This window comes from Pseudonaja textilis, chromosome 2, assembly GCF_049901715.1.
Source record: "Pseudonaja textilis isolate UNSWEBS1 chromosome 2, rPseTex1.2, whole genome shotgun sequence".
In the NCBI taxonomy this organism is placed as follows: Eukaryota; Metazoa; Chordata; class Lepidosauria; order Squamata; family Elapidae; genus Pseudonaja; species Pseudonaja textilis.
Genome location: NC_141991.1, coordinates 23,113,684 through 23,141,181, shown reverse-complemented (window position 1 = coordinate 23,141,181; position 27,498 = coordinate 23,113,684). Strand labels below are relative to the sequence as shown.

The following is a 27,498-nucleotide window of genomic DNA, read 5'->3' as shown; positions in this document are numbered from 1 at the left end:
TGAATATCCTTCTAAAATGGATAAAAAAGTATGAAACTTTTTATGAACACTCCACTCTGCAACTTTTTGTTGCTGGACTCACACATACAATTTAACAAATACCAGTATCTCAGCCCCTTCCCATTGATAAAGGCTCTTTTCTTCAAACTGCCAGGATGCTATGAAAAAGAGATATGTTTCCAGTACTGATATAGCTATTTCAAGATGCCAAACAAACAAGAAAACCAATGTACAACTTTTATTGAGTCCTAAGCATGTTCCAGTGAAACATTTTGTAAACACTGTTTATTCTCTTTGTACATGGGATGTACTTAAAAACCCATATATGAGTGCGAGAGAGGATCACATTAAAACAAAATGGCATTGCAGTTAGTTATCTTATTGCAGGCTTCTCCAACTTTAGAAGCTTGCTGGGGTAAAACGCAAATTGCTTTGGAACCATTGCAGTACATTCCCAAGTACCAGGAATACCAAAATACATAATCTGGCATGCTATGTAGAAGAAGATAGTCCACCTCTTGTAAACCTGCCTCCCAAGATATCATTAGTTATCCAGAAAGGACCAAAGCTGAGTTTAGAGAAAGGCCTTTTTATACTGACTGCCCATTCCACCAAAGAGATTGGGGTTTACCCCCCAGTTTCTGCTGTTCACTTATTTGAGGTTTTTCTATCATACACAAACACATAGCAGATCTTCACTGATTTAATACTTATCTATATTTGGTGACTTTAAGCTCTTTAATTTTTGCATTGTTCTCCTAGCTGGCTTTCTTTTTATATTAATTATGTCAAAGAAGCAAATGCATGCCATGAATCTTGGGTGAGAGGCCACAAAGCAGTAAAATGAGGCTCATATGGTCAAAACATACAACTGTGTTGTATATGTAGGGACTATTAGAGTGAATAAGGCTTCAACAGAAATACAAAACTGTTCAGATGTTCCCATTTATTCCACAGGAACTAACAAGAAATCATGGCAAACAGCACCAAATACCTGTAAGTGCAATCAAATGTATTTTATATTATCTATTACTTAAATTCTGTCCTGAGAATTAAGTTCATTATGGCCAATTCCAAACATCCCATGGCTTCTTGGAATGTCCTTGGTACCATAACCAGCAATGCATTTTTTATTAATATAAAAAGGGAAATTAAAATCATTTTCCTTTATTCACCACAGGAAAATGAGGGAGGAGGGGAGGGAGGGGAATTAAACATTGATACTTGTTAATAGCAGCAAGGTCTTCTATCAACAGCATAACCCCTTTGGTACTTTTGAATTGAGAAGGCAAGGATGTGATTGTGAACTCCTCTTGAATTTCTCCACAGAAGGAGATTTGGCTCAAGATTCTGACCGGTAAAAGGGCACCACGCAGAAAGCGTTAAGGCAAAAAGATTAATAGTAAACGAGTCACTTTGTAGCTTATTTCATAATTCTGATTTTTTTCTCCTCCAATGCAATTACCAATGCAGTTCTTTTCCTTGCCCTCGGGTTCCTTCTTGGTCATCAAAAACCCGGTACAATCCAGTTAAGAAACTTCATGGCAACTTCAAAGCCAAGGAAGCATGCCTGAAAAAAATATACTTATAAGTATATGTATAAATTCACATTGTTCACATTTTAATCAATACAATGCCCATAAAAACGGGGCTGTTTCAACATGAACCTTTGCAATGTCTCCAACAAATATACCGCATGAGCATGTAGAATAGCTGGGCATTCAGTCAAGTGGAACATTGTTCAAAGGAGCCTGGCTAGAGACGAAGGAAGGAAAGCAAAATATCCGTTTGGCCTTCTGATGCTTCAAAAGCTGCTTTGGAAGAAGACTGGGGAATCATCCAGACTAGTATGCACCGTGATGTTGAATTCTATGTAGAAAAATTAACAATAGCAGCTTTTCCAGGGCTCTGCAAGGATTTTCCATTGGATCATATGTTTTTTCAACAGCCACTTTGCTTAATGACCAGGCTGCTGGTCCAAATTATAGTCACTAAATGAGGACTACCTGTAATAAGCACGCTGTTGATTTACTACTGTTTTCTATTTCTTTTACTGGTTTAGTGCAGGTAGCCCTCGACTTACGACCACAACTGAGCCCAAAATTTCTGTTGTAAGCGGAGACATTTATTAAGTGAATTTTGCCCCATTTGTACGACCTTTCTTGCCTCCGTTATTTAGTGAATCCCTGCAGTTGATAAATTAGTAACCCGACTGATATCTGAATCCAGCTTCCCCACTGACTTTGCTTGTCAGAAGGACGTAAATAGGGAATCTCATGACTCTGGGACACTGCAACGGTCATAAATAGGAACCAGTTACCTAGAATCTGAATTTTGATCACACGATCGCGAGATGCTATAACTGTTTTTCACAGTTATAAGTCACTTTTTTCAGCACCGTTGTAACTTTGAGCTGTCACTTAAATGAACTGTTATAAGGTTCATTTCATGTCGAGGACTACCTGTATTGCTGCACAATAGCTACCGTTGCTTGGATGATTGAAATGGCTTCTGAATTCAACTAGTGGAACTGAATAAACCTATACAGAAGTCTACTTTTGGTGTAAAACTGGCCAGATGTATAAAAAAAATAAAGTGTTTTCCAAAAGATTCTGTTGGGAGGCTTTGCTTCTTACATTTCTGTCCTAACTCTTTACGAGAGAAGAGCCACCTCTGCCATTGCTCCAGCCCTTTGGAACAGATTACCTCCAGATCGAAGTCAGCTTCAATCCTCCTAACCGCCTGCAAGAGTTTAAAGGCCTGGTTCTGTCAGCTGGCTTGGGGCTCCAATGCGAGGCCTTCACACTGGGCCTGGTTGACAGACTAATAACGGATCCTTCCTCCCCCCCCCTTGCTCATCCTACCCCCCCTTCCGATCTTTTAGTTCGGGTTGTGTATTTATTTATTTTTTATTTATTTATTTAGTTCCTATTGTGTATAGGTTTTGTAAAATTTTATCTTTAATACAGGTAATCAGAGGTGGTATTCAGCAGGTTCTGACCAGTTCTGGAGAACCGGTAGCAGAAATTTTGAGTAGTTCAGAGAACCAACAAGTACCACCTCTGACTGGCCCCTCCCCCACCTATTCTCTGCCTCCTGAATCCCAGCTGATTGGCTGGGTCTTCTTTTGTTGCCCTGCACAGGAGAAACAGAGCTGGAAAGCAGGTCAGTGGGGAGGGGAGGGAATGGGGATTTTACAGTATCCTTGCCATGCCACGCCCACCAAGCCATGCCCACAGAACCGGTAGTAAAAAAATTTGAATACCACCACTGCAGGTAATCCTCAACTTACAACTACAGTTGAGCCCAAATTTCTGTCGCTTAAGTGAAATATTGTTAAGTGAATTTTGCCCATTTTACGACCTTTCTTGCCACAGTTGTTAAGTGAATCAGTCAGTGGTTAAGTTAGTAACACGGCTAGTAAAGTGAATCTGGCTTCCCCATTGACTTTGCTTGTCAGAAGATCACAAAAGGGGATTACACGACCCCGAAGACACTGCAAACGTCATAGATATGAGTCGGTTGCCAAGCCTCCGAATTCATCACCTGACCACCGCAATGGTCATAAGTGTGAAAAATGGCCATGAGTCACTTTTTTTCAGTGCCGTCGGAACATTGAACAGTAACTAAATGAACTGCTGTAAGACGAGGACCACCTGCCTTGTACACTGCCCAGAGTTACCTCGGGGTAAGATGGGCTGTCAATAAATTTAATAAATAAATAAATAAATGAACCGGAACTCAAAGGTAGCATTCGCTTACTGCATTGGCAGGAAAGGCTCTGATCATCACGGCAGTGAATCCCTTGTACAGGGAGAACACTCCTTCCTCTCGAACAAGCTCTCGCAGGACATCTCTGAAGCCATTGGGATACTTCCCTGGAGGAGCTGTAGAAAAACGCAGAATACATTTCATGAACCTCATCCCCCCACAGAGGCTTTGATCAAACTCCTTTCTTTCTTTCTTTCCCAATCCTTTTCTTATTTCTATCTCTTGCCATAACGCCCCTCAATTAACAACGATTAAATGATTCGCTGCGCTCAATGGTTCAGTCCCTAATCATCTCACAGTTGGACGGTTATAATGGGCTTGACATGGGGCCACCCTTGGAGATTATTCGGAAGCTGAAACTGGCACAGAGTGTAGCGGTGTGGACTATTTTAGGGGTGGGGGGGCAAGAATGTCTCCTGTAACACCACTGCTCCATTGGTTGCCAGTCTGCTTCCGGGTGCAATTCAAGGTGTTGGGGATCACCTTTAAAGCCCTTCGTGGCTTGGGTCCAGGTTACCTGAGGGACCATTTCACCCCCCTGGGATTGGCCCGTCCCATTCATGCCAATATAGGTGGCATACTCTGGGTTCCATCAACTTGATTATTCTAACTGGGCCTTCTCCGCTGTTGCTCCTGACCTCTGGAACATCTTGCTCCCTGACGTGAGATTGGCCCCAACCCTCCTATCCTTCCATAAAGGCCTGGCTCTGCCAGTTGGCCTGGGGCCCCAATGGAGGAACAGCACAATGGACACGGTTAATCAAGTAACAACAGATCCCACCTTCCCCCCGTTCTGCCCCTGCCCTCTCCATGGTTATAACTTATTCAAGTTTTAATTTTTATGAATTAAACACATTTATAAATTAAACTCATTTTTATGACTGTAAGCTGCCCAGAGTTACTGTTTGGTAGGTTGAGCGGCCAATAAATTTTATAAGTAAATATAAATAAATGGGAAGATGAGGGAAGATTTTCACACTTCTGCAGTACCACAGCAAGGCCCCTACTGCTTACAATCTTACATTTATCAACCTGCCTGAATTTCTAGGACGCAAGTGAGAGGGTTAACTGAGAACATTTGAAAACTCTTTCCTCTTCAATGGTCTGTTTGGTTTCGGTAATTGCTGATGGAAAAAGAAAAAAGAAAACTCCTTCCTGTGCAAAACTGTGGAAGCCAAGAGGCTGGCAGAATGACAAGTTGCTTCACTCCTCTTCTCCAATCGATTTGGCAGAAATTTATTTTTTTGTTAATGCACAAGGGATTAGAAACTTGTATTCCAGGCAGGCTGTGAAGCATGGAATTTCTCGTCTCCATCAGTGAAAAAAGAAATGTATGACACACCCTTTGTAGCAAACATTTTAATAGCCAATTATGTATATTGCAAATGTAAAAGAGGAAGAGAATAAAAACTGGCAAAAGAATATAAATGTAAAAACGAAAGAAACAAGAAAAGGAAAGGCAAGAAAGTTTTCACCTAGGCCCATCCTATGAAGCACTATTTCTCACATGAAGAACTTCGGACACAAATGCAGGTAGTCCTTGACCTACGACCATAAAGGAGCCTGACAAGTATAGCGGTAAGTCGTGATGGGTCATCAAGTGAACAACCTGATTTTATGTCCTTTTGGGCAGCAGTTGTTAAGTGAATCCACAGTTCACTATTGAGAGTTTTTGCCAAAAATTGGAAAGCTTTTGGGCAAAAATATTGTAAATTGTGTTCACATGACTGTGGGGACCCTGCAAACAGCTATAAATGCCAGCCTCTTGCCAAGCATCCAAAATGTGGTCATGTGACCAAGGGAGGCGGGGCCGACCATCGGGACTATGAAACTGGGCCATAAGTACCTTTTGAAGGGTCCATGGGTAACTTCATATAGTCACTAAACAACCAGTCTTAAGTTGAGGCGCATCTGTAATTATCTTGTAATTAGCCACTTGCCTGTTCAGTCAAGGCAAATACCTTAACTCAGTGTTTCTCAACTTCAGCAGCTTGAAGATCTACTCTATTGTATGGACTTCAACTTCTAGAATTCCCTGCAGGCTGGCTAGGGAATTCTGGGAGTTGAAGTCCACACAACTTCAAGCTGCCAAGTTTGCCAACGACTATAACTGATTATATATTGTAGCTAGTACACACACAAGGAAAGGGTAGACAAAGAAAATCTTTCTAAATTTATCCCAAAGAGCTGCCAATTTCAAAGCACATTTATGTCACTAATCTTCAAAAGAATCCTGAAAAGTTTACCTCAATTTTGTTTTCACTAACTATTCAGCTATGTGACACTAGGACTAGGGCAATGATCTGAAAAAAAGAAATGTTCATACTAGTTTATAGAACTTTCAAATTCTTTGCCTGGAGGCAACTATATTCACAATAGCTGAGCAAAGAGTGATTTTTCAATCTTTAATCCAGCTACAAGAACCAGCTTCATATTTGCTTTGGAAAATGATTAATGTATGATGAAAGATGGTTTTAGAGATAGTCCTCCTTTAGCAACCACAACTGGGACCACAGCTGCTAAGTGAAACAATCACTAAGTGAAACCACAACTGTGCTCATGATTTTACTTCAGCTTTTCTTTGCTTTACAGATCTGTAAATGTCCTAAATGCAAAGACTGGTCATAAACTTATTTTCATCACTACTGTAATCGCAGACGGATGCTGAGGCTATCCTTAACAAGGATTATACTGTACTTTCCTTCTACTCCAATTTCCATGGTGATCAGAATTATACCCATTAAAGCTAGCAATTAGAAGAGAGGCGGGAATGGAGCAGAACAATGAGAACGTGTTCTGCGCTATTAGCCTTAGCCTTCTGAGCCACACACCTCAGAAAATGCAAATACCTCATCTAACACCAGATCAAACCAGAGACTGTCATGGACTGTTGCCCAGGAATGATTTTCAAAAGAGTTCCAGGAAATATTATGAGCAAATGTGTGCTCAAAGATCTAATCTTCAACTGTGCATTCTCGTGGGAATACAATCGGATGACAACGCAGTTCAGAGAATGGAGAGGGAAGAAGGAGAGTTGTTGACATTAACCCTCCATGTACCTCTAAATATAAAGAATATTTGTAGTTCAGGGTTGAAATAAGGGGTCCTTGATGCTCGTTGAACTTGTTTTCTTGCAAATGTTTCATTACCCTAGCTAAACATCATCAGTGTTAGCAGACAGCATAAAGGACCCCTCTAAATATATAAAATAGCAGACAAAGAAGACATTTGAACAACATTGTTCTTTTTCAGTTGTTTTGCCTGATTTAATGGGAAAGGATTAAATACTTGGAGTAAGACCCGTTCTGAACACCTTTGACAACAAGAGAAGAGAACAGAGCTGGAAGGGACCTAGGAGGTCTTTTAGTCCAGCCCCCTGCTCAGGCAGGACCACCATACCAGTGGTGGTTAACCTTTTTGGACTCCTGTGCCAAAAATTGTGCATGCATGCCAGCACCCAGAAGGCAATGCATCCCCCAGCCCCCTGTGCATGCATGTGCAATTCCCCCCTCATCTCCTTACCTGCACTGCACCTCCCAGCTGATTTTCAGCCCATTTGAGACAGCCCAAAAAATAGGCCCGTTTCATCACTTCCGGTATTTCCGGAAATACAGGAAGTGACAAAACGGGCCTATTTTTCGGGCTGCAGAGGCTTTCCTCAATCCTCTGGGAAAGGCCACCCTGGAAAAAGTAAAGGACCAGCCCGCAGTGTCTCTGCCAGCAAAAATGGAGCTCTGTTTTCACTCAGGAGGGTGTCCCAGCCAAAAACGGAACTCAGGAGCCCGTTTTTGCTGGCAAGAGTGCTAGGCCCAACACAGACACCCTCAACACGAGTGACATCAACCTGGCCACACCCACCCCGGCCACCCGAGGTCAAACACAACCCTGATGTGGCCCTCAATGATATAGAGTTTGACGCCCCTTATCTAGTCTTGTCTTAAAAACCTCAAGTGATGGAGCACTCATGATTTCTGAAGGCAAGCTGTTCCATTGGTTAATTGTCCTCGCTCTTAGGAATTTTCTCCTTAATTCTAGGTTGCTTTTCTCTTTGATTAGGTTCCAACTATTGCTTCTTATCCTGCTCTCTGGTGCTCTGGATAATAATTTGACACCCCCCCCTTCTTTGTGGCAGCCCCTCAAATACTGGAATACTGCTATCATGTTACTCATAATTCTTTTCTTTAGACTAGTCAAACCCAAAACCTGCAGCGGTACTTCATATGGTTTAGTCTCCAGGCCTTTAATCATTTAGTTGCTCTTTGAACTTTTTTTCCAAAGTCTCAACATCTTTTTTCTAGTATGGTGATCAAAACTGGTTGCAGTATTCCTGGTGTGGTCTTATTAGGGTTTTATAAAGCGGCACTGATATTTCAGGTGATTTTGATTCTATGCCTCTGTTTATACAACCCAGGATTGTATTAGCTTTTTTGGCTGCTGCTGTACCCTGCTGGCTCATATTCAAGTGATCGCTAGGATTCCAAGGTCCCTCTCACAGGTACTGTTTTTGAGCCAGGTCTCACCTAATCTGTACTTTATATCTTTGAGTTTTCCTGCCTAGCTGTAAAACTTTGCTTTTCTCCATATTAGAAATTCATTTTGTTAGATAGGGCCCATTGTTCAAATTTGTCAAAATCTTTTTGGATCCTGAGTTTGTCTTCTGGGGTGTTGGTTATTCCTGCCAGTTTAGTATCATCTGCAAATTTGATGAGTTCCCCTTCAATTCCCTCATCTAAGTTATTAATGAAGATTTTGAAGAATACTGGCCCCAAGACAGAACCTTCAAAGACGTGCAAAGGTTATAAATGCAAGGATTGGTCACTAAATTGTTTTTTTTATCACTATGGTAACTGAGAATGGTTGCTTAAACAAGGCGTTTGGTAAATGAGAACTACTTGTATAAAAACCTACTGAAAACTTTTCTCCACAAAGCCTACTTTTAAATCCTCCTTCTAAAATCTTTAGGAGAGCCTCAGTGAACTCACCTGTCTGGAATCGTGATTTCAGCACATCAGGAGGGATTCCCACAGCCCAGTTGAAGATCCCTGCCATGCCTCCAGCAAAGAGGATTCTGGGTACACTGAGGTCACTGACACTGTGGAAAGCAGGGCAGAAAAAGGGCAAGCATGAATTCATTAAAATGGCTGCTAAAAAGAAATAGAATAGAGGTGTGTCAAACTGGCGGCCTGTGGGCCGGATGCTTCATACACAGGCTGTGCCCACCCCAGTTCCGCGAATTGGAAAACCATCATGAAAGGTCACATGACGGCACGAGTTTTACACCCGTGAAACAGAAGAAAAGAAAGATCGGGCACATCTCATTCAGACTCACAAGGGGGTAGGATGGGCAAAGGTCATACAGTAAGCACCTCCTTCAGGTGAAGTCAGGAGATTTACTTCAAAATGGGCTGTACAGGTAGTCCTCGAATTACAACAGTTTGTTTAGGGACTGTTCAAAGTAACCATGGCACTGAAAAAAGTGACTGACGATTTTTCACACTTATGATCGTTATGGTAGCCCCACGGTCACATGATCAAAATTCAGATGCTTGGCAACTGGCATGTATTTATGATGTTGCAATGTCCCGGGGTGATAGGAAGACCTTTTGTGACCTTCTGACAAACAAAGTCAATGGGGAAGCCAGGTTCACTTAGCAACCGTGTTACTAATTTAACAACTGCAGTGATTCACTTAACAACAATGCCAAGAAAAGTCATAAAATGGGGCAAAACTCACGTAACAACTGTCTTGCTTAGCAAGAGAAATTTTGTCGTAAGTAGAGGAGTACCTGTATTTGCCCAGCAGAAGACTACTTCTTTCTCATGATCGCTGTAGAAAAAGTTATTTCTAGAACCACTGGGACTTCAAGCTTAATTTACAGTACAACTGACTTATATTGTCAGAACTAGCCAATCTAAATCAAATTACTACAGATTCAGAAGTCAGGCTGATATTCTTCAAACAGTACTGTGCTGAAAGAAGAAAATGTCCTTTATTGTTAGAATAAAAGCTTCTAACTATATGTAGAGTCATATAATCCCGAGTTAAAGCCTAATGTTTGGCATGAAAATATTGAAACATAGCTAATAGTGGTTTATTCAACAAATTATATTTAATCAAACCATAGCTTATCACAATATAGAAATCTAGTAATTCTGCCTTTGTGCCATGGTAGATTATGCCAATGAATCCATTAGCCTTCCTTATAAAATGCACTGGCCTGATCCCTAAAAATATATTTTATAAATGCCAAATTATATTATTTACAATTTATCTCTCTCTTAAATTTATATCAATGTCAAGCAACTCAAAGAAATAATCCTTTGTTTATCTCATCAAACTATTATCATGAAGCTCTTACTTCAAAGTAAAAAGCATTTCTTAGCTGTTCTTGTGAGAAATCCAAGATTCTCCTTACCTCTGCCCCTGAGGCGTCAAAATACATTTCAGCCATTCATAGGTCATGAAGTACATCCCACTGGCTGGAACATCTGGTCCAATAAACAGAGCCAATTTAGGAAAAAAAAGAGACAAACTGCAGAGCTAGTCAAGAGCCCAAATTGGCAAGGACAAAAAAGATAAAACGTGCCAGCTTTCTGTAAGCAGAATTATAATAATGGCATAAACAATACACTCCACTTGCTGCTTTAGACCTTGATTTGATTGACAGAGAAAACAAGATTTCAAGCACTCTTTCCAATTACATCTACCCTACTAGGGAAGGATGGAGTAGTAGGGAAGTGGGGAGAAAAAGGGTCTTCTCTGTGGTGGCTCCCCCTCCCTATGGAATATCATCTTCCCTGGAAATAAGATCGACCTCATCTCAACCAGAACCCAAAAATAAGCCCTAGCATGATTTTTATGTGTGCACCTAATATAAGCTCTATCACCAAAATAAGCCCTACTTAACGCCTGAACAGCCAGCTGCCCGTCCATTCTTTCTGGTTACTCACAGTGCCGATGATGAGGTGAGGTAAGGCAGGTTGGAGAGGTGGAACTGCCCCAAGTGCCCTGCACTGGCTTACCTCAGGGCCCCCACAGCCAGGCCATCCACAACCCAGGTCTCACAGCACGCACAGCCATGTCTGGCAGGAGCCCACATGGCTGATGACCCACTTCTGCTTGCTCGCGGCCAGAACGGAGCAGGAGGCCCAGTGCTGCATTGCTGTTGTGGCCAAGAGGCAGGTGTCGGGGCATGGATGGCCTGGCTGTGTGGACCCTGAGGGAAACCAGTGCGGGGCAGGTGGGCCAGCTCCACACACCCTGCCTGCAGCACTGGTACATCATGTGGCCTCCTGCCCCATTGTGGCTGCAAGCAAGCGGAAGTGGGCATCCCGTACATGGGGAAAAAATAAGACATTTCCCAAAAAATAAATCCTGGTGCTTATTTTGGAGCCCCCCCAAAAATATGACTGGGTCTTATTTTCAGGGAAACATGGGTACTTTTCCAGAAGCCCTGAAGACAGCAGAGCCTGGGAACCCCAAGTTGAGATAGACCCAATCATGTGGCTGGTGTATGTTTGTTACCACTATAGCAAGAAAGGGTTTGGGAATTTTATACTACGGATTTTTAATGTTGTAATGTTATTCAGCTTTGTTCGGATATTTTCCCACGTCATTATAGTTGTGCTTTTAAAGTTGTAGCAACGTTTCGGCAGAATCTCATCTGCCATTATCAGGCTTCTGTATTGTGTTTGTCTGTGAGTTCGACTCACAGATGAACATATATATATATATATTACTGTAAATAAACATTGTGATAAGATATAGAAGCATTGTTCACACAACAGAAATTTTTCTGTCATTTCCTCTCACAGTTAGCTGGCTGGGCATGACATTAGTCACATTGGGCTCTTTAACATACTATCATCTTCATCCTTGTAGCTAGTGAAAAGGAATGCTACAGGTCTTTTTTGGGGGGAGGGGGTTGAACAATTTTTTTAAAGAAAGAAAATACAGGGCATCCTTACTTATGACCACAACTGAACCCAACATTTCTTTTGCTAAGCAAGACAGTTGTTAAGTGAGCTTTGACCCATTTCCCCACCCTTTTTTTGCCACAGTTGTTAAGCAAGTGACTGCAGTTGGTAAGTGAATCATGACATCATTAAGCAAACCTGGCTTCCTCCCTTGACTTTGCTTGTCAGAAGCCAGTGGGGAAGGTTACAAATGGTGATCACATGACCCCGGGACAGTGCAATTGTCATAAATACATGCCAGTTGTCAAACGCCCGAATTTAGATCATGTGACCATGGCTGTAAGTATGGAACTGGTCCTGTGTCATGTTTTCAGCACCGTTGTAACTTCAGTCAGTAAATGAATGGTTGTAAAACAAGGACTACCTGTACAACTGTGGTGGCATGGTCACAAGCAAGCTCCCGTGGACAGGTCTGAAGGGGCCTACCTGTCTAACTCCCATTTTTGTTCACTTTTTACCCCTCTCCCCATATGTCTGTAGTCTGTCAGAATGGCAGTAGAAAAAGGATCGTATAGAACAGGGGTCCCCAACCACCGGGCTGCAGACCGGTACCGGTCCGTGGAACATTTCCTATCGGGCCGCCGGTTTGCTGGGCGCCGCCATCTTGTTTGACGAGAAAGTGCTTCCGGGTGAGCTTTTCCGGTTGCAAAGCGGTGTTTGGGTCCTGAAGGAACCCTCGCGCCTTAGTTTCATCGAAGGGGGGGGCTTCAAACGAAACTAAGGCGCAAGGATTCTTTCAGCACCCAAGGCAAGGCGAGCCAAGCGACCGTCCTGAAGCTGTCCCGAAGCGAAGCCCATCGACAAAGGTACAAAGGAGGAGTTGATGGTGGCGGGGAGAAGCGAGGGACGACCGGCTGGCCGGTCGCTCGGCTCACCTCGCCTTGTCATGCGTGCTGATGCCAGTACCGGGCCGCAGATCATTTTGTGATGCCGGTACCGGGCCGCGGCACAAAAAAGGTTGGGGGCCACTGGTATAGAACATGGCATTGGGTGTATTTGGGGCTAAATCAAATCGCTACAGAGTTCACTGTCAGAATGAATGAGTTCAGATCTTTGGTTCAAAATCTGATTTAATTCAGCCAGCTAACTCTTCCCAGATTAGACTTGCATGATAGGCTAACCACCGCTCTATAATTATCTAGTCAAGTGTGCTACGTAAATAGGGTTTAGAAAAAACATTGGGGGCTTTTCTGGTTCAATTATTTTAAGAACAATTCTCCACAACTACCTCTCATGAGTGTGAGCACTGTTCCTTTGTACACGCCTCGAATGCCAGCTTCACGATACAGTTGTTTGGCGCAGTCCACGGGGCCTGCATATTTTTTTTCACCAGAGGCTGCTTGGATCTAAATGGTTAAAAAAAAATTAATGGCCTTGTCAATTATAACCTACTATTCTTTAAATAATTCAGTCTCCCTAAATCTAAGCTACTGTTGAAATGAGTCTGCGCGTCTAAACCTTTCTTAAGAAATCGCCCATGAGATGAGATTCAATCAGGGATGCATGGATTATACACCAAAATGGTAAAAAATGAAAAATAAAAATAAATAAACCCATAGCTGCCATCTCTGTCAGAAAGTTTTTCTAGCTGTTTAAGCATCCAGAGCAGGCTTCTAATAGCTCTACCCATTCAAGAAGCCTCAATAGAAACTTCTGTGAAGAATATTATCCATAATTGTAACTGGGACTTCGTCTTTAAAAACTTTCAAAATATATCTGAAAATAAAGAGATAAGATGTTAAAAGGACAAGGAGCAGAATAACAAGGAGTTGTGACAGACAAAACTCTAAGACAGGGGTCTTCAAATTGGACAGTTTTAAGACTTGTGGACTTCAACTCCCAGAATTCCTCTTCCAGTCATGTTAGCACAGGAATTCTGGGAGTTGAAATCCACAAGTTTGAGGACCCTTGCTCTAAGATAACAGAAGTTTGGGCTGCTTTAGAGAAGAACTTTTAAATGAAATGGAACAACTGTAGTCCGAGCTACTTATTTTTCTTCATGGTGGAGAAGTTTCTTTTTTTATTCCCACAGAAAAGGTTTTGAAGGAAGGGAACAAGAGAAGAGATTCTTCTGGTCTATTGAATCAACCCTGCCTTGACTGTAAGGAACAGACCAGTTTTAAAAACCCAAAGACAACATTACAGCTAGATATAAAATGGGACATGTTTCACTGGTATGTTAACTTGGGTTCATATGTCTTGCTAAGCCATAGTTTGCTTAACCTTAAATTGCTGAATAAAGTGCAGTTGGCTGGATTCCCACAAAATAATAAATGAATATTTTAAAAAATTTACTGGTAGACTTTTTCTTATGAGCAGTTGTTTAGTGACTGCTCAAAGTTACAACATTCTTTTCCCAAAGGCTACTTATGACCCGGTTGCAACAGCCGGGCTACTCCATGGTCATGTGAACACATTTTGGGCACTCAGTACTTTGAGTTTGCACTTATGGCTGTTTGCAGTGCCCTGCAGTCACGTGACTTTTTCCAGAAAGTAGTATTTCGTCTGGTTTCTGGTGGGGAAAAACTTCATCGCAAACAGTGGGTTCGCTTAGCGACTGCTGTGAACTGAGAGCCAGTTGGGTCTAATAGTTAAGGCACCAGGTTAGAAAACAAGAGACTGTGAGTTCATGTCCTGCTTTAGCCATGAAAGCCAGGTGGGTGACTTTGTGCCAGTTGCTCTCTTTCAGCCCAATTCACTTCCCAGGTTGATGGTTGTGGGGAAAATAGAAGGAGGAAAATGTGTTGGATATGTTCGCTGCCTTGAGTTATTTATGAAAATAAAGGTGGGATATAAATAAGTAAGTTAATAAATAAGGAAGAAAGAAAGAAAGAAAGAAAGAAATGAATTTGCTTTACAGCTGTCCTGGTCACTTTACAACCAAGATGTTTGCTTAATTACAATTACAAAAAATTGGGTCTGGTCACCTGGTGATAAGTCACTTTATGACCATCATGGAGATAATTGTGAGGTTCAATTACAGTCATAACATCAGGACTATCTATTTTTTGACATAGTATGAACCCAGCCATAATATTCATCCAACTGTTATATATACGTCCCAGCAAGCAGCATGCTTGGGTGTAGCTCCCTAAACTGAAAAGCTAAGGTCAGGGCTGGTTTGTACTTGCATGAGACACTTCCCAGTAATATCAGGACAAGTTAGACTGGACCCCTGAGAGACCTACCAGAAGAAGGGAGCGATCAATCACATTTACATTATTTCCAGAAAAACTGCATTGGTTTGCGCTTCTCCGTGAAATCATCAGAATTGAGGGGTGATACAATGTGGATAGATATGCCAGGATTTTCAATATTAATGGGATTATGTTGCTCAGGACAGAATTGATTAAATCTCTAACCAGACAACAAGATTTCCAACTTTGCCTATCTTGCTTTTCTAATTATTTCTGTGCTCTAGTTTTAGCCATCAGAGAAATCTAATATCACAATGAAACAATGCTAAGGAAATTGGAATGCTGATAGTTACAGGAGACAAGACGTGTTCCGAAATATGAGCATTTTTGTCTCCTAGACATATAATGCTGTACATTATCTAAATGTTTGCATACATTCTCCCTCCCTCCCTGTCTCCCTTCCCCCTCTCTCTGTTCGTCATACATGCAGATACTGACATGAGCATATTTAGAAAATCATGTTGTCAACAAGATTATAAATATGCTAACTTATCCTAAAGAAAGATAAATAATGTGAATAGCAAGATGTTGTTCAGTTGTGGGATGGAGCATGGAAAGCTTCATTTCTTACCTGTAGTAGGCACTTGATCCTTTCTCCTGGTGCCATAATTGCAGTGGTAAACACCCCTGATAACATTCCTGCTGCAAACAGCTGAGGATATCTATGCAGAGTAAACATTACATTGTGGGATATAAAATAAAAATAAGAAAGGCACTAGGCTACATTAGATACAGTTTAAGAATAATTTCTCCTTCCAAAGATTTGGTTTTCTAGCAATAAAAAAACCCAACTGACAGTTATCTAATAATTGAATATAAAGACAGTCGAAAATGCCAATTACGTGCCATGAAAACCAATGTTCTCAACAATGTTTAATTATGCCATATTTTTTCCATATATATCCCAACAGATGCCTTAGAAAGAGCCAAGGAGAGGTATTCGGAGCTCTAATTTCCTCCAGCTGGTCAAATTCAGCCAAAACAGACATGGGGTCAAATAAATATTATGGCTCAAGATTTTTGCCTCAAGTATCAATATGACATATCCAGGCAAATGCAGCCAACAAGGTAGAATCATTTGCAAAATAAATCTAATGTTTGATATAAAAACAATTATTTTTAAAAAAACTGTTTTCTAAATAAAAGTAAAGACTGGAAAGGTCCATCCATTAGTGATGGATCTTTAATTAAAGAGAATGATATTATTGTTTATACATTGCACTCTAGTTTATAAAACTGAGGAAAAAAAGAAGAAAATAATTCATGTTCCAAGTTAATTCATACCGCTGAATATATATGCATTCATACGTTGTGTGACTCAAGCCACAATGACTTAAAAATTCATTTATGTAATCTATGAACTGTCAAGTATTGTTTATTTTAGAAATAGTGGCTTGGCATTATGATTCAATCCAGCATCAAACACCGCCTACCTATCTAGAAGCCATGGTGGCACAGTGATTAGAATGCAGTATTGTAGGCTGACTCTGCCCACTGCCAGAAGTTCGACTGTGACTGGCTCAAGATTTACTAAGCTTTCCATCCTTCCAAAGTCAATCAAATGAAGACTCAGATTGTTGGGGGCAATATGTTGACTTTGTAAACTGCTTAGAGAGGGCTGTAAAGCACTATGAAGTAGTACAGTATATAAGTCTAAGTGTTGCTATTGTTCTATCTATCTATCTATCTATCTATCTATCTATCTATCTATCTATCTATCTATCTATCTATCTCATTTATGGCTATTAGACTAGAAAGGGAGAAAGATATAGATATATTAAGTGGTTGGAGAGAAAGAAGTAAATGGGATATGTCATTAAAAATAGTCCTTGAATTACAACCATAAGTCCATCACAGTCATAACTTGTGACAATCATAAATTGGGTCATCCCTGTGACCAACCCAATTTTATTATATATATTTTTTGTTTTAAAAATACATTTTATTAATCATATTTTCATCATAAAAACACACTTCCACTCATTGCAGCATTTCAGTATTGGTGTTCACTCCCACTGACATATTTTCTAATTGTGTAGGTTGCTACTATATAATACTTTTATTATCTTTTTTGGGGCAGTCATTATGAGAATGCCACTGTCATTAAGTCAACCAATGGTTTGCTATGAGTCACATACTGCTGAAAACTAGAAGTAAATGCTGGTTTTCAGCAAAACCATTGTAAAATGCGGTCATGTGGCTGCAGGATGCTGCAGACAGTTATAAATGTGGTCCAGTAGCCAAGCACCAAAAGTACAGCTATGCAATGGGGTGGAGAGCAAAAGAATTTCGAATCTGAGTTATAAGTATCCCCCCCAGAGAGGTCTGTCATAACCTCAGTTGCTAAGCAACTGGCCCTAAATAGAGGAACTACCTGTATATGGTACTATAATACATTGGCGATTGGATATGAGAAGTCTATCTTAAGCATGGCAATACAAGGCCCCTCATTCAGATTTATATTCTAGAATGATGAAAGCAGTGGAAGGATTTGAGGAATGAAGGTGGAAGAGCAGGTGTGAAAATCTAAAATCTTATCTGACAGGTACCTAGGACTAAGAACGTATTTACTGCCAGAGTAGGTAAGTACTGACTTACTATAGATACCCTGGGGAGTCAAACGAAGCTATTTATAAAATTATTTAAAGCTACTTAATAAAAGTCACGTTGCTTTTTTCTTTAACTGTTAATCGAATCACCGTGCTTTCCTTTGAGTTTCCCACTCAGAACAGGATTAGCAAGACAGATAGAACCTATAGAGATCTCCAACAAGATTCAGTTTATTTTTAAACAACAGAAATTTGGTCACAATCAGAACTTGTATGTCAAATACAAATGAAAAAAAGAATTTAGACAGTGTTGCAAATCCTAATCTGTGGGGTTTAGGCAGTGAATCTGGCTAAATACATGTAACAGTGTCTGAAAGCTTCATTGTAATCTCAATGTTTTACATGCTTCTTGAATATGCTGATGAATACATGACTATGAAAACTGAAACACCATATGCTGCATACTGCAAATGTTGTTCCAGAAAGTAATACAAATATGAGTGTGTTTTATTTTCTAAAGCCTCTGTTGGCAATCTATTTTAGCTAAAGGCACCTCTGTAGATAACATGGGGAGTGCATTCAAATGTCTACCATGAAGTGCCTGGTAAGTTATTAAGAAATATGTGGTATTGTGTTGACTGGAGGATGAGTTAGCCCTCCAGACTGCTGCCTATGTTTCCTATTGCAATTTTACAGTATTGAAAAATATTGCTGCAAATAAATAAGATGGTAGTAATCGATGCTTTGTAGTAAGCTAAAGCATCCCAATATTATGAGAAATATAATGCCTTGATGCCTCGGGACAGTATCTTGCTTCTCCTCAACTAGAGTTCTTAAATCTAGATGGGAGATAACTTTTATCTCTTCGTTTTTATAAACTTTATAAACTTTTATAAACTTTCTTAATCAAACTTCAGCTATACAATAATGCCATTTTCACAGATAACAGTGTGGTTTCTACAACCATGTTCATTCAGAATTAAGTCCTGCTCATTTTACAAGGCCTTTTCAATTGTCTAAAAACTACAGCCAGGTAACCAGGACTCTACATGTTTGTGTGGTAGTACAGTATCTCTTTTTAAAAAAATCTTAACATTCAAGTAAATATGCAAGGAAGTGTAGACAAAGCAGAATGAGTTTTTGCAAAATCTGGTAATTCCTTATGACTTGGATGTTGAGAAAAATACCATCGCAGGAGGAAATCATTAAGAAAATAGTGGAATGTGCTGAAATGAGTAGATTGACATTTGAAATTAGAGAACAAGAGGATAAACAGTTTTATAAAATTTGGGACCTTTTCTATCAATGGTTAGATAATAAAATACAGTAATGAAATATGTAGATTTTTAGAAAATAATAAATATATAAAGATGTACTTCTTTTTTTTATTATATCTACAAAATGTATTTAGGATAGATTTGGGAGGATAATATGAATGGTTATAAAGTAAATTAAGTAAATTATGGTTATCTCGTAAAAAAAGAATGAATAAAACTATAGTCAAATGATTGATTAATAATGATACTAGGGTATTTAATTTTTGATTGATGATATGAGCTTTTATGTAATGTAACTGTAATTGAAGACTACGAAATGGATGCGCAAAATAATTTGTAAACCAACTGGATTGAGTTTCTTTATTATTATTGGCCACGGTTCAATTGAAATTAAGTTAACTTTTTTATTTGTTGAAATGCCCTGCAGCAAGTTGTCCCGCAGCAAGTTATCCCATAGCGAGTTGGCCAGAGAGAGTTGTCCCATTCTGTGCTGAATGAGTGGCCTCATACTTATTGTCATGCCCCTGTCAGAGTCTGAATTTGAGAAGGAAAACGAACAGCTGACAGGGAGTGGGCATGTGCCTCTGTTGGCTGTGGAGAAGGCAAAGTCCGGCTGGGCAGAGCAGGGGAGAGATAGAACAAGGGAGAGGGAGTTCAGAGGAAGACTCAGGCCCACCCCATCTTCATCCTAGGGCATGCAAGGAGGAATGGAGAAGAGAGCAACGTGGGTTGCATGGCTTATGTGGGAGGAAAGGGCCCTGATTCCCTTCATTAGCCACACCTGGGAATGAAAGTTTAAAAGAACTGAATGCTGACTGCAGCACCTGCTGGTAGCAAACGTGTCTTTATCCTGTGTTGTCTTTGCATATCTGTGTTCCTGGCATCTTCCCAACTGTGTGAGTTTTGTCGTGCCTTCACGTCTGGAATTCTTGCTCCTGCCCTGCCAAACTAATTACCTCAGTTTGGCTTGATTGAATTTATAGTTACAGTTTGTGTTGACCATGTTTTAGACTTAATTCTCTGCAGTCAAAGGCTGTTCCTGGGAGTTTTTTTCTCCAGCCAGAGGGTAACCTGAACATTGGGAGCAGAGTTGGAACTAATAAAGGGACTCTTATTATCTGACTGTGTTGCTTTTGGGCCACACCCCGAGTCATCACATTATGATGGTCACAGCATTCCTCACAGTCATGTGATCACCATTTGCAACCTTCTTTGTACTTCCTACAAGCAAATTTAATAAAGAAACTGGCATGTGACCCCATGATATCCTTACTTAATGACCCACAACGATTTGCTTAATGACAGCAACTGGAAGTCCCAGAATTTCCATTGCTAATCAGCATAGTTATGTGACATTACATTTATGACCATGTTGCTTAGCGACAGAAATTCCAACTCCAATTACCGTTGTTACATGAAGACTAAACGTTCTCTGAATCACAATTAAGAGAAAGTGTTACAAGCCTTTTAGGATGTCACACGCCATACTGAAATAAAAACCTCCTAAACAGACATCTGTTTTGCCTGGGAAGAGAATTACACAAAAACAACCCCATGATGTCTGTTTATAGCTAGTGTAATCAGTCCCACGTTTTTAGGAACTTTAAAATTTGCCAGATTTAATTTTTTTAAATTTTTTAAAAAAACCCTCTATTTATAACCGAGAAAAATAAAACTTCATTTTTGGCTGCAATGATGGAATGCGTAATTTTTGAAAAATAAGAGCAGATTGGAAAACTTCAAGAACGCATCCCCGAATTAGTCTGAACAATTTCATGACTCACGTCAAGATTTCGTCTGGGGTCTTCTGTTGCAGCTTTTTGCCCAAGCCAAATCCAAAGAAGCACACAGCAAACATGGGAGTCACTCCCACAATGGGGGCTGCCATCCCCTTATACAAGCCCCGGAAGCCCTGTAAGAAATAGTAGGTCGGTGGATTCTTTACTTGTTAAATTTAGTTGGTTGCTCATCTCAAGCACAAGCAATAAAACAGAATTACTGTATGAATCATATACTGTAAATAGCAGCCGAGCAACCAACCTACACAACGTCAAGGATTACTTCAAGTTTCTGCCCAGTTCAAAGGGATCTCAATTCTTCAATCACCTTTTTCCAAAATCCCACTTACAGAGGGTGGCTGTTTAGGGTAATCCAGTTTAGCTACAGCAATACATGGGATCGCCTCTAAAGGCATTTGGAAACTGCAGCTGGTATGAAATGCAGCGTCCTCCTCCACTGGCATTAGATGCCATAAACATATTACTCCTATGCTGCAGAACCTGCCTTAGTTGCCAAGGTGGATGCAGTTTAAAGTTCTGTTTTTCACTTACAGATCTTTATATAGCTGGATGCCAGGTATCTCCAAGGCTGCCTTCTTCAACCCAAACCCACCCATCTGATACCAACAACATTTAAAGCCCTTCATGGCTTGGGACCAAGTTATCTGAGGGACCATCTCTTGCTGGACACATCTACCTGACCCACTAAAGCGGCGAGGCAAAGAATGTTGCGGGTCCCGTTCCCTAAGGAGATATATCTGGTGGGACCTAGAAGAAGGACCTTCCCTATGGTGGCTCCCTTCCTCTGGAATATCATCCCTCCAGAAATTAGACTGGGGCCCCCATTCCAACATGCTTTCGGAAAGTCCTGAAGACGTGGTTCTGCCAGGGGGCCTGGGGGAACCAGAGAGGGATGGAGCCCATTAAATGCCTGGTATGGATGTGTGTTGCCGTCAAGGTGAGGGGGTTATTATTTTATTATTATTATTTCTTTTATATTGTTATATTATTTCTTTTGTTTTTATATCCTATGAGCCGCTTTGAGTTGCCATGTGCGAGTAGGCGGCAATATAAATTTTCTAAATAAAATAACAATTTTTACTCTTCTCCCTTTACTTAGTGATTAGAAGGACCAAGGTGAGAAGGAGAGACGCTTCTCTATCACAGCCTCCGAGACTCACTAGTGCAGCTCAGTTCAGTCCTTTCAGGATCTGGAGAAACAAAATCCTCTTTGGGAGGATTGTTTTAGCTAGTGAAGATTGCAGGTTAGGAATTGTCCAGATGTCCCAGCTGAAATACAGGTAGTCGTTGACTTACAACAGTTCATTTTAGTGACTGTTCGAAGTTATATCGGCACTGAAAAAAGTGACTTATGACTGTTTTTCACACGATCATTGTAGCATTTCCATGGACACATGATCAAAATTGGGATGCTTGGCAATTGACTCACATTTATGACGGTTGCAGGGTCACATGATCACCTTTTGCAACCTCCTGACAAGCAAAGCCAATGGGGACACCAGGTTCACTTCATAACACTTCATAACTTAACAACTGTAGTGGTTCACTTATCAACTCACTTAAATGTTTCACTTAGCAACATAAATTTTGGGCTCCGTAAGTTAAGGACTCCCTGTCTTTAAATTTTTATTACTATTTTTATTATTACTATTTTATTTTATGACAGGTGTTTTTATAAACCATTGACAGCCATGACTGTGGTGGTTTAAAAGATCAAGACGCATGAACCCAAGGCAAACTCTGGCTTGGCCACATCAGAATAAATGGTGATTGATTAAGAACAAAGAATTCTTACTTTTTAAATACTTATCCCTAAAAACTGGACAGCTTCCTTCCGTCTCACCATTAGTTAGTTTTTCTCATTGAAAAAAGATCAAGCCTGTACTCCCAAGAATCTACTATAGTCTCAAGTATCATTCCCACACAAATTCATTGCAATAATGTACATAAGAATATGACATCTCTGGCGGGCACTGCAAGTGGGCTGGCAAAATACCTCTTTCACAAGAGTCTTTCTGAAACAGTCAAAGGTCCCAGCATAAAGAAGAGCCTGTCCTGGCAAAGGCTTGGGCTGAGTTTGTAGTCTGACCTACAAAATATAAGGAACATGGAAGGAATAGAAAAGAGGTGCTTGTGTTACCCCAGCAAGAATAGCCAAAATGTTCCCAAATATGATAGTTAAATGTTGGAGATGTAACCATAACCAGGGGACATACTTCCACATGTGGTGGACTTGCCCCCATGCACTGAGACACTGGCAAATAATCAAATAATGGTTAGAGGAAATAACAAAACAGAGAATGAAATTTAAACCAGAAACCTTTTTATTAGGCATGTTAAAGCCTAACATGAATAGAAAACACCAATATTTAATGCTACATATCATAACAGCTGCCAGAATCTCCTTTGCCCAAAATTGGAAACAGGCTATGACGCCCCACCAGAAGCCACAATAATTAATAAGGTATACGAATGCGCAGAGATCGATAGACTGACGAAGTTATTAAAGGATAAGGAAGAAAGAGAATATTATAAAATATGGGATGTCTTGTACGAATGGATAAGAAAAAGATGCAAAGGCATCAAATGATAATGTAATCCCATAAAACAATAAGATTTACGTGTAAATAAATGTAAATACAAATGTATATATGTATAAAATGCCTAGAATGATGAAGAAGCAAATACAGAGATGTATAACATGTTAATAGGAGGTACTTACAAATGTAAACACTGCTGTAGTAATAGTGTAAAGTGTGGAAATTTGTTTTTAATTGTCAAAATGTTGAATAAATAAATTTCTTTTTTTTAAAAAAGAGATCCTTGTGTTACTTAGTGAAAATATCCATCCACCTTGTAAAAAGACAGACTATTAGCCTGTCCATCTCAGCATATCCAACAATGGTCAGCAGCAGCTTCAAAAAGCTTGGGTAAGTAGGCTGTGTGTGTGTTTTCCACCTTATATAGTCGAACCCAAGACTTTTGAAATATACTCTACCATTGACAGTTTTCCCATTCCCAATTCTTTTTACTTTTTAATGAAAGGAGGATGGGAAGAGGAAGGGAGGAAGACACAGTTCATCCGGGAAACAGTTGTTATCAATAGGCATTCAGGTCAATGAGAAGATCTCGAGATCTAAGAAGTAAACAAGTGTTTGTTTTTTTCTACTAGGGTTAACACAAAGTACAAAGCCTAAATACAGTAGTCCTCAGTTTACAACAGTTCATTTTAGTGACCGTTCAAAGTTATATCGGCACTGAAAAAAGTGACTTATGACTGTTTTTCACAAGATCATTGCGGCATCTCCATCTTCACATGATCAAAATTCAGACTCTTGGCAACTGACTCATATTTATGATGGTCACAGTCAGTGGTGGGATTCAAAAAATCTTATTACCAGTTTTGTGCTTGGTGGGCATGGCTTGGTAGGTGTGGCAGGAGAAGGATACTGCAAAATCTCCATTCCCTTCCCACTCCTGGGAGAAGGTTACTGTAAAATCCCCATTCTCTCCCCATCCCACTAACCTGCTTTCCAGATCCGTTCTCCTATGCAGGGCAACAAAAGAAGACCCAGCCAATCAGCTGGGACTCGGGAGGCAGAGCATAGATTGGGGCGGGGACAGTCAAGAGGTGGTATTTGCTGGTTCTCTGAACTACTCAAAATTTCTGCCACCGGTTCTCCAGAAGTGATCAGAACCTGCTGAATACCACCTCTGGTCACAGTGTCTTTTTGTCACCTTCTGACAAGCAAACTCAATGAGGAAGCTAGATTCACTTAACCACCTTATTACTAACTTAACGTCTGTAGTGATATAAACAGAGGCATAGAATCAAAATCGTGAAGTATTAATACCGCCTTATAAAGCCTTAGTGAGGCCACACCTTACAGCTTGCCATCAGAAGTTGTAGGGGCTTCATCACTGGAAGTCTTTAAGAAGAGCCTGGACAGTCACTTGTCCGAAATGGTATCGCGTCTCCTGCTTGGGGCAGGGGGGCTCAACTAGAAGACCTCCAAGGTCCCTTCCAGCTCTATTCTGATCCACTTAACAACTGTGGCAAGAAAAATAGTAAAATGGGGCAAAACTCATTTAACAATGTCGGGCAAAACTCACTTAACCACAGAAATTTTGGGCTTAATTGTGATTGTAAATTGAGGACTATCTTTATGGCATCTCCTAAAATGCAGAAGAAATAGAAAATAGAGAATGCCAGTAGCTTTGCTTCTAGATGAAGAGGCATGGACAGTTATGAGCTTGACATTCCAGCCTGGGGCTTGAGCACTTGGATCCCTGTTCAATCTGTTGGATTTTTTTGGAGGGGGTGTATGTGTTTTTATCTGGACACACTGTAAGTTCTTGTTTTCTTTCATAATTTTATTACATTTTCTTTTTTGTTTGGTTTTATATACTCTACCCAGAATCAGATTGGAGTCAAGCAGTTCCGCCATAGGTTGAATAAATTGAATTAAATGAATTATTGCCCTGGGGGCATAACCTATTACCAAATAATAACATTCTCTAAATTCTCACCCTCTATCAACCCTAGTTTCTGTTGTCTATGGAGATTCTCAGTCATCCAGGTCATGGTTGTCCCAAAAGTGTTTTTTTTTTCCTAGAGGCAACTGGACTTTTTCATTTTTCTTTGAAGACGTTTCGCTTCTCATCCAAGAAGCTTCTTCAGCTCTGACTCCCCACCATCCAGTAAGAGCTGAAGAAGCTTCTTGGATGAGAAGGAAAACCAGAAACTCTAGTTGCCTATAGAAAAAAAAAGTACCTTTGGGACAACCTAGTTTTTGTTGTTGTTGCTGTTGTTTTGGTGCTTGGAAATCAGTCTTGATTTTTGATCAATAAATCAACAATGTCCCTGAAGTTTTCTTAGCAACATATTCAGAAGTGCTGCTTGATGCCAAAGAAGGTACCCACAAACTCATTACCTATCCCACAGCAAAATTGCAACTTCCAGCTATAAATCTTTGCCTTGGTATTTAGAGATTATATTGTCAAGTATCTTTTATCTCACCCATTTGCTAATATGTATAAGACAATAAAGAGAACATTATGGCATATCTGGAAGGTACCTGAAGACTGACTGACAAATCTTTGCAAAGATGCATGCGAAAACTTCAGTGTGGTCAGAGTGTACTTATCTCCTGACTTTTATTGATTTAAATTTGACATATAAATGAATATTGTTTATTGAACGGTTGTATCATTTTAGAATCCTAACAGGCAACGGTCCGATACAGGGGTTGGTAACTGTGATTTACATACAGAAAAGAATCAGTTGATCTGTGTTAATTTGGAATAGCAGAGCATCTAAGAATGCCAGATTTCTCTGCTTTTATTTCTGCTTTTAAAAAACAAAACAAAATCACCTTTCACCTTTTTATTTAGTTCATGCCTCATTTTTCTATTCTGGCAAATGCTCAGGGGTAATTCCCCCCCCCCCTTTTGTGTTTAATTCTGTTTAATTCTCAGAGCCTGCCTCAACAAGTCCCTGCAGTTTTCTTGGCAAGGTTTTTAGAAGTGGTTTGCCACTGCCTGCTTCTGAGGGCTGAGAGAAAGTGACTGGCCCAAGGCCATTCCACTGGCTTCATGCCCAAAGTGAGATTAAAACTCACAAGTCTCCTGGTTTCTAGTTGATGCTTTAATCAAACTGGCTCTCTCAAGGAGGATTGCAATATTAAAAGATTAATAATCAACAGAAGACAATCTCTTACATGTCAGAAGGCAAAAGGGTGTCTCCTGCAGATCTTGTCAGCTCAGCAGGCCTCTAAGGACAAAGGTGGTCTCTTAGATAGCAGGACCCACAACAGTTTGAGGCTTTAAAAGTCAACTGCAACATCTCCAATTATGCCCTGTAAACCACTGTGCCCAGCCATTGTTCCTGACCTAGAGACTCTGTTGCATGCATTATCCCAACAATTGAATTGGCATGCCTATCATGAGACTAAAATGGGTTAGCTACTTTGTAGCTCAAAATGAGGTGGCTGGATGGAGTCACTGAAGCAGTAGGTGTGAGCTTAAATGGACTCCAGAAGATAGTAGAAGACAGGAAGGCCTGGGTCGGGCATGACTTCACAACTACAACAAAGCACAGTGTGTTTGTGATCACAGCCAGCGTAGTTTAGTTTCAATTCGTCGCATTGGTCCAATCCGAGCAATTAAGCTTGTTCAACAAATTATAGCTCACTGTTCCATAGGTTTGTTGCATGTACATAGGATTACGAAGAAGAGTATGATCCAAGGGTCCAGAGCCAGTGTGATCAATTAATAAAGTAGTAAAGTTGAAACTTATATTGGAAAATATATTTTCAGCTACAGAAGATCAGAGTACCTTGGGACCATCACCCAAACATACACCCTTCCATCAACTGTTGCTGCTGTAGATAAAAAAAAATTGGAGAACGAAATACCACTGTATACATATATCTTGAGATCTTGTAGGAAAGGTGTGTTATAAATCTGACATGTAAATAAACATTTTAAAAAAAAACTCTGCTCTTTCACACATTCAAACTGATGTCAAGTCTGTCCCTGCGCAGGAATAACGCGCTAATTCTTTTTCCATGAGAAAAATAATTCTGAGGCTCCTGCCACAAAGTGCATTCTGGGAATGGTAGTTCGTTGGCCCTTGTTTTAAAGTATTGCCTCTCCTCCCCACTCGCGCAGTGTCTATCGGGGGCTGTAGTCTTTCCTCCCCCGCTCACCTTGATAGTATCCAGAGGGTGTCCCACGAAGACCAAGCAGACGCCTCCGAAGCCACCCGCGAAAAAGTTTTTTACGGGGCTAATAGGTGCCTGAGGGGACTTAGGTTGTTCCGCCATGGCTGCTTCGGAAGCGAGATCGCTCAACACAACTCTCCCAGTTTTGTGCTTCGCCTCTCGAAGCAACCTTTACCCTGCTTTTCCTTTCCCAACCAGGCGGA

The 27,498-nt window shown here is 40.5% G+C and overlaps 1 protein-coding gene and 1 long non-coding RNA gene across 2 annotated transcripts in view; one reads left to right on the top strand and one right to left on the bottom strand.

The window, feature by feature from the left end:
* LOC148126809 (uncharacterized) overlaps positions 1 to 1,468 on the top strand; it is a 31,182-nt gene extending 29,714 nt beyond the window's left edge. Inside the window, exons 4-5 of the long non-coding RNA XR_015741586.1 lie at positions 958 to 996; positions 1,330 to 1,468. This is a non-coding gene — a long non-coding RNA (uncharacterized LOC148126809). The remainder of the gene's footprint in view (positions 1 to 957; positions 997 to 1,329) is intronic.
* Positions 222 to 27,498, bottom strand: SLC25A20 (solute carrier family 25 member 20). The gene is made up of 9 exons (XM_026717941.2): positions 27,281 to 27,498; positions 22,567 to 22,659; positions 20,556 to 20,683; positions 15,517 to 15,607; positions 12,977 to 13,094; positions 10,188 to 10,260; positions 8,754 to 8,863; positions 3,763 to 3,887; positions 222 to 1,570 (listed from the first exon to the last, which is right to left on the bottom strand). The coding sequence occupies exons 1-9, from the start codon at positions 27,395 to 27,397 to the stop codon at positions 1,508 to 1,510; spliced, it is 918 nt and encodes a 305-aa protein (XP_026573726.1). The 5' UTR covers positions 27,398 to 27,498; the 3' UTR covers positions 222 to 1,507.

What these genes read in the sequence shown, in the direction of transcription:
- SLC25A20 (XM_026717941.2), bottom strand. Translation starts at nt 27,397, where the DNA reads ATGGCGGAACAACCTAAGTCCCCTCAGGCACCTATTAGCCCCGTAAAA. An exon ending in ACCCTCTGGATACTATCAAG is followed by an intron (nt 22,660 to 27,280) that starts GTGAGCGGGGGA and finishes TATATTTTGTAG; the next exon opens with GTCAGACTACAAACTCAGCC. An exon ending in GAAATCACGATTCCAGACAG is followed by an intron (nt 3,888 to 8,753) that starts GTGAGTTCACTG and finishes GTTTTTCTACAG; the next exon opens with CTCCTCCAGGGAAGTATCCC.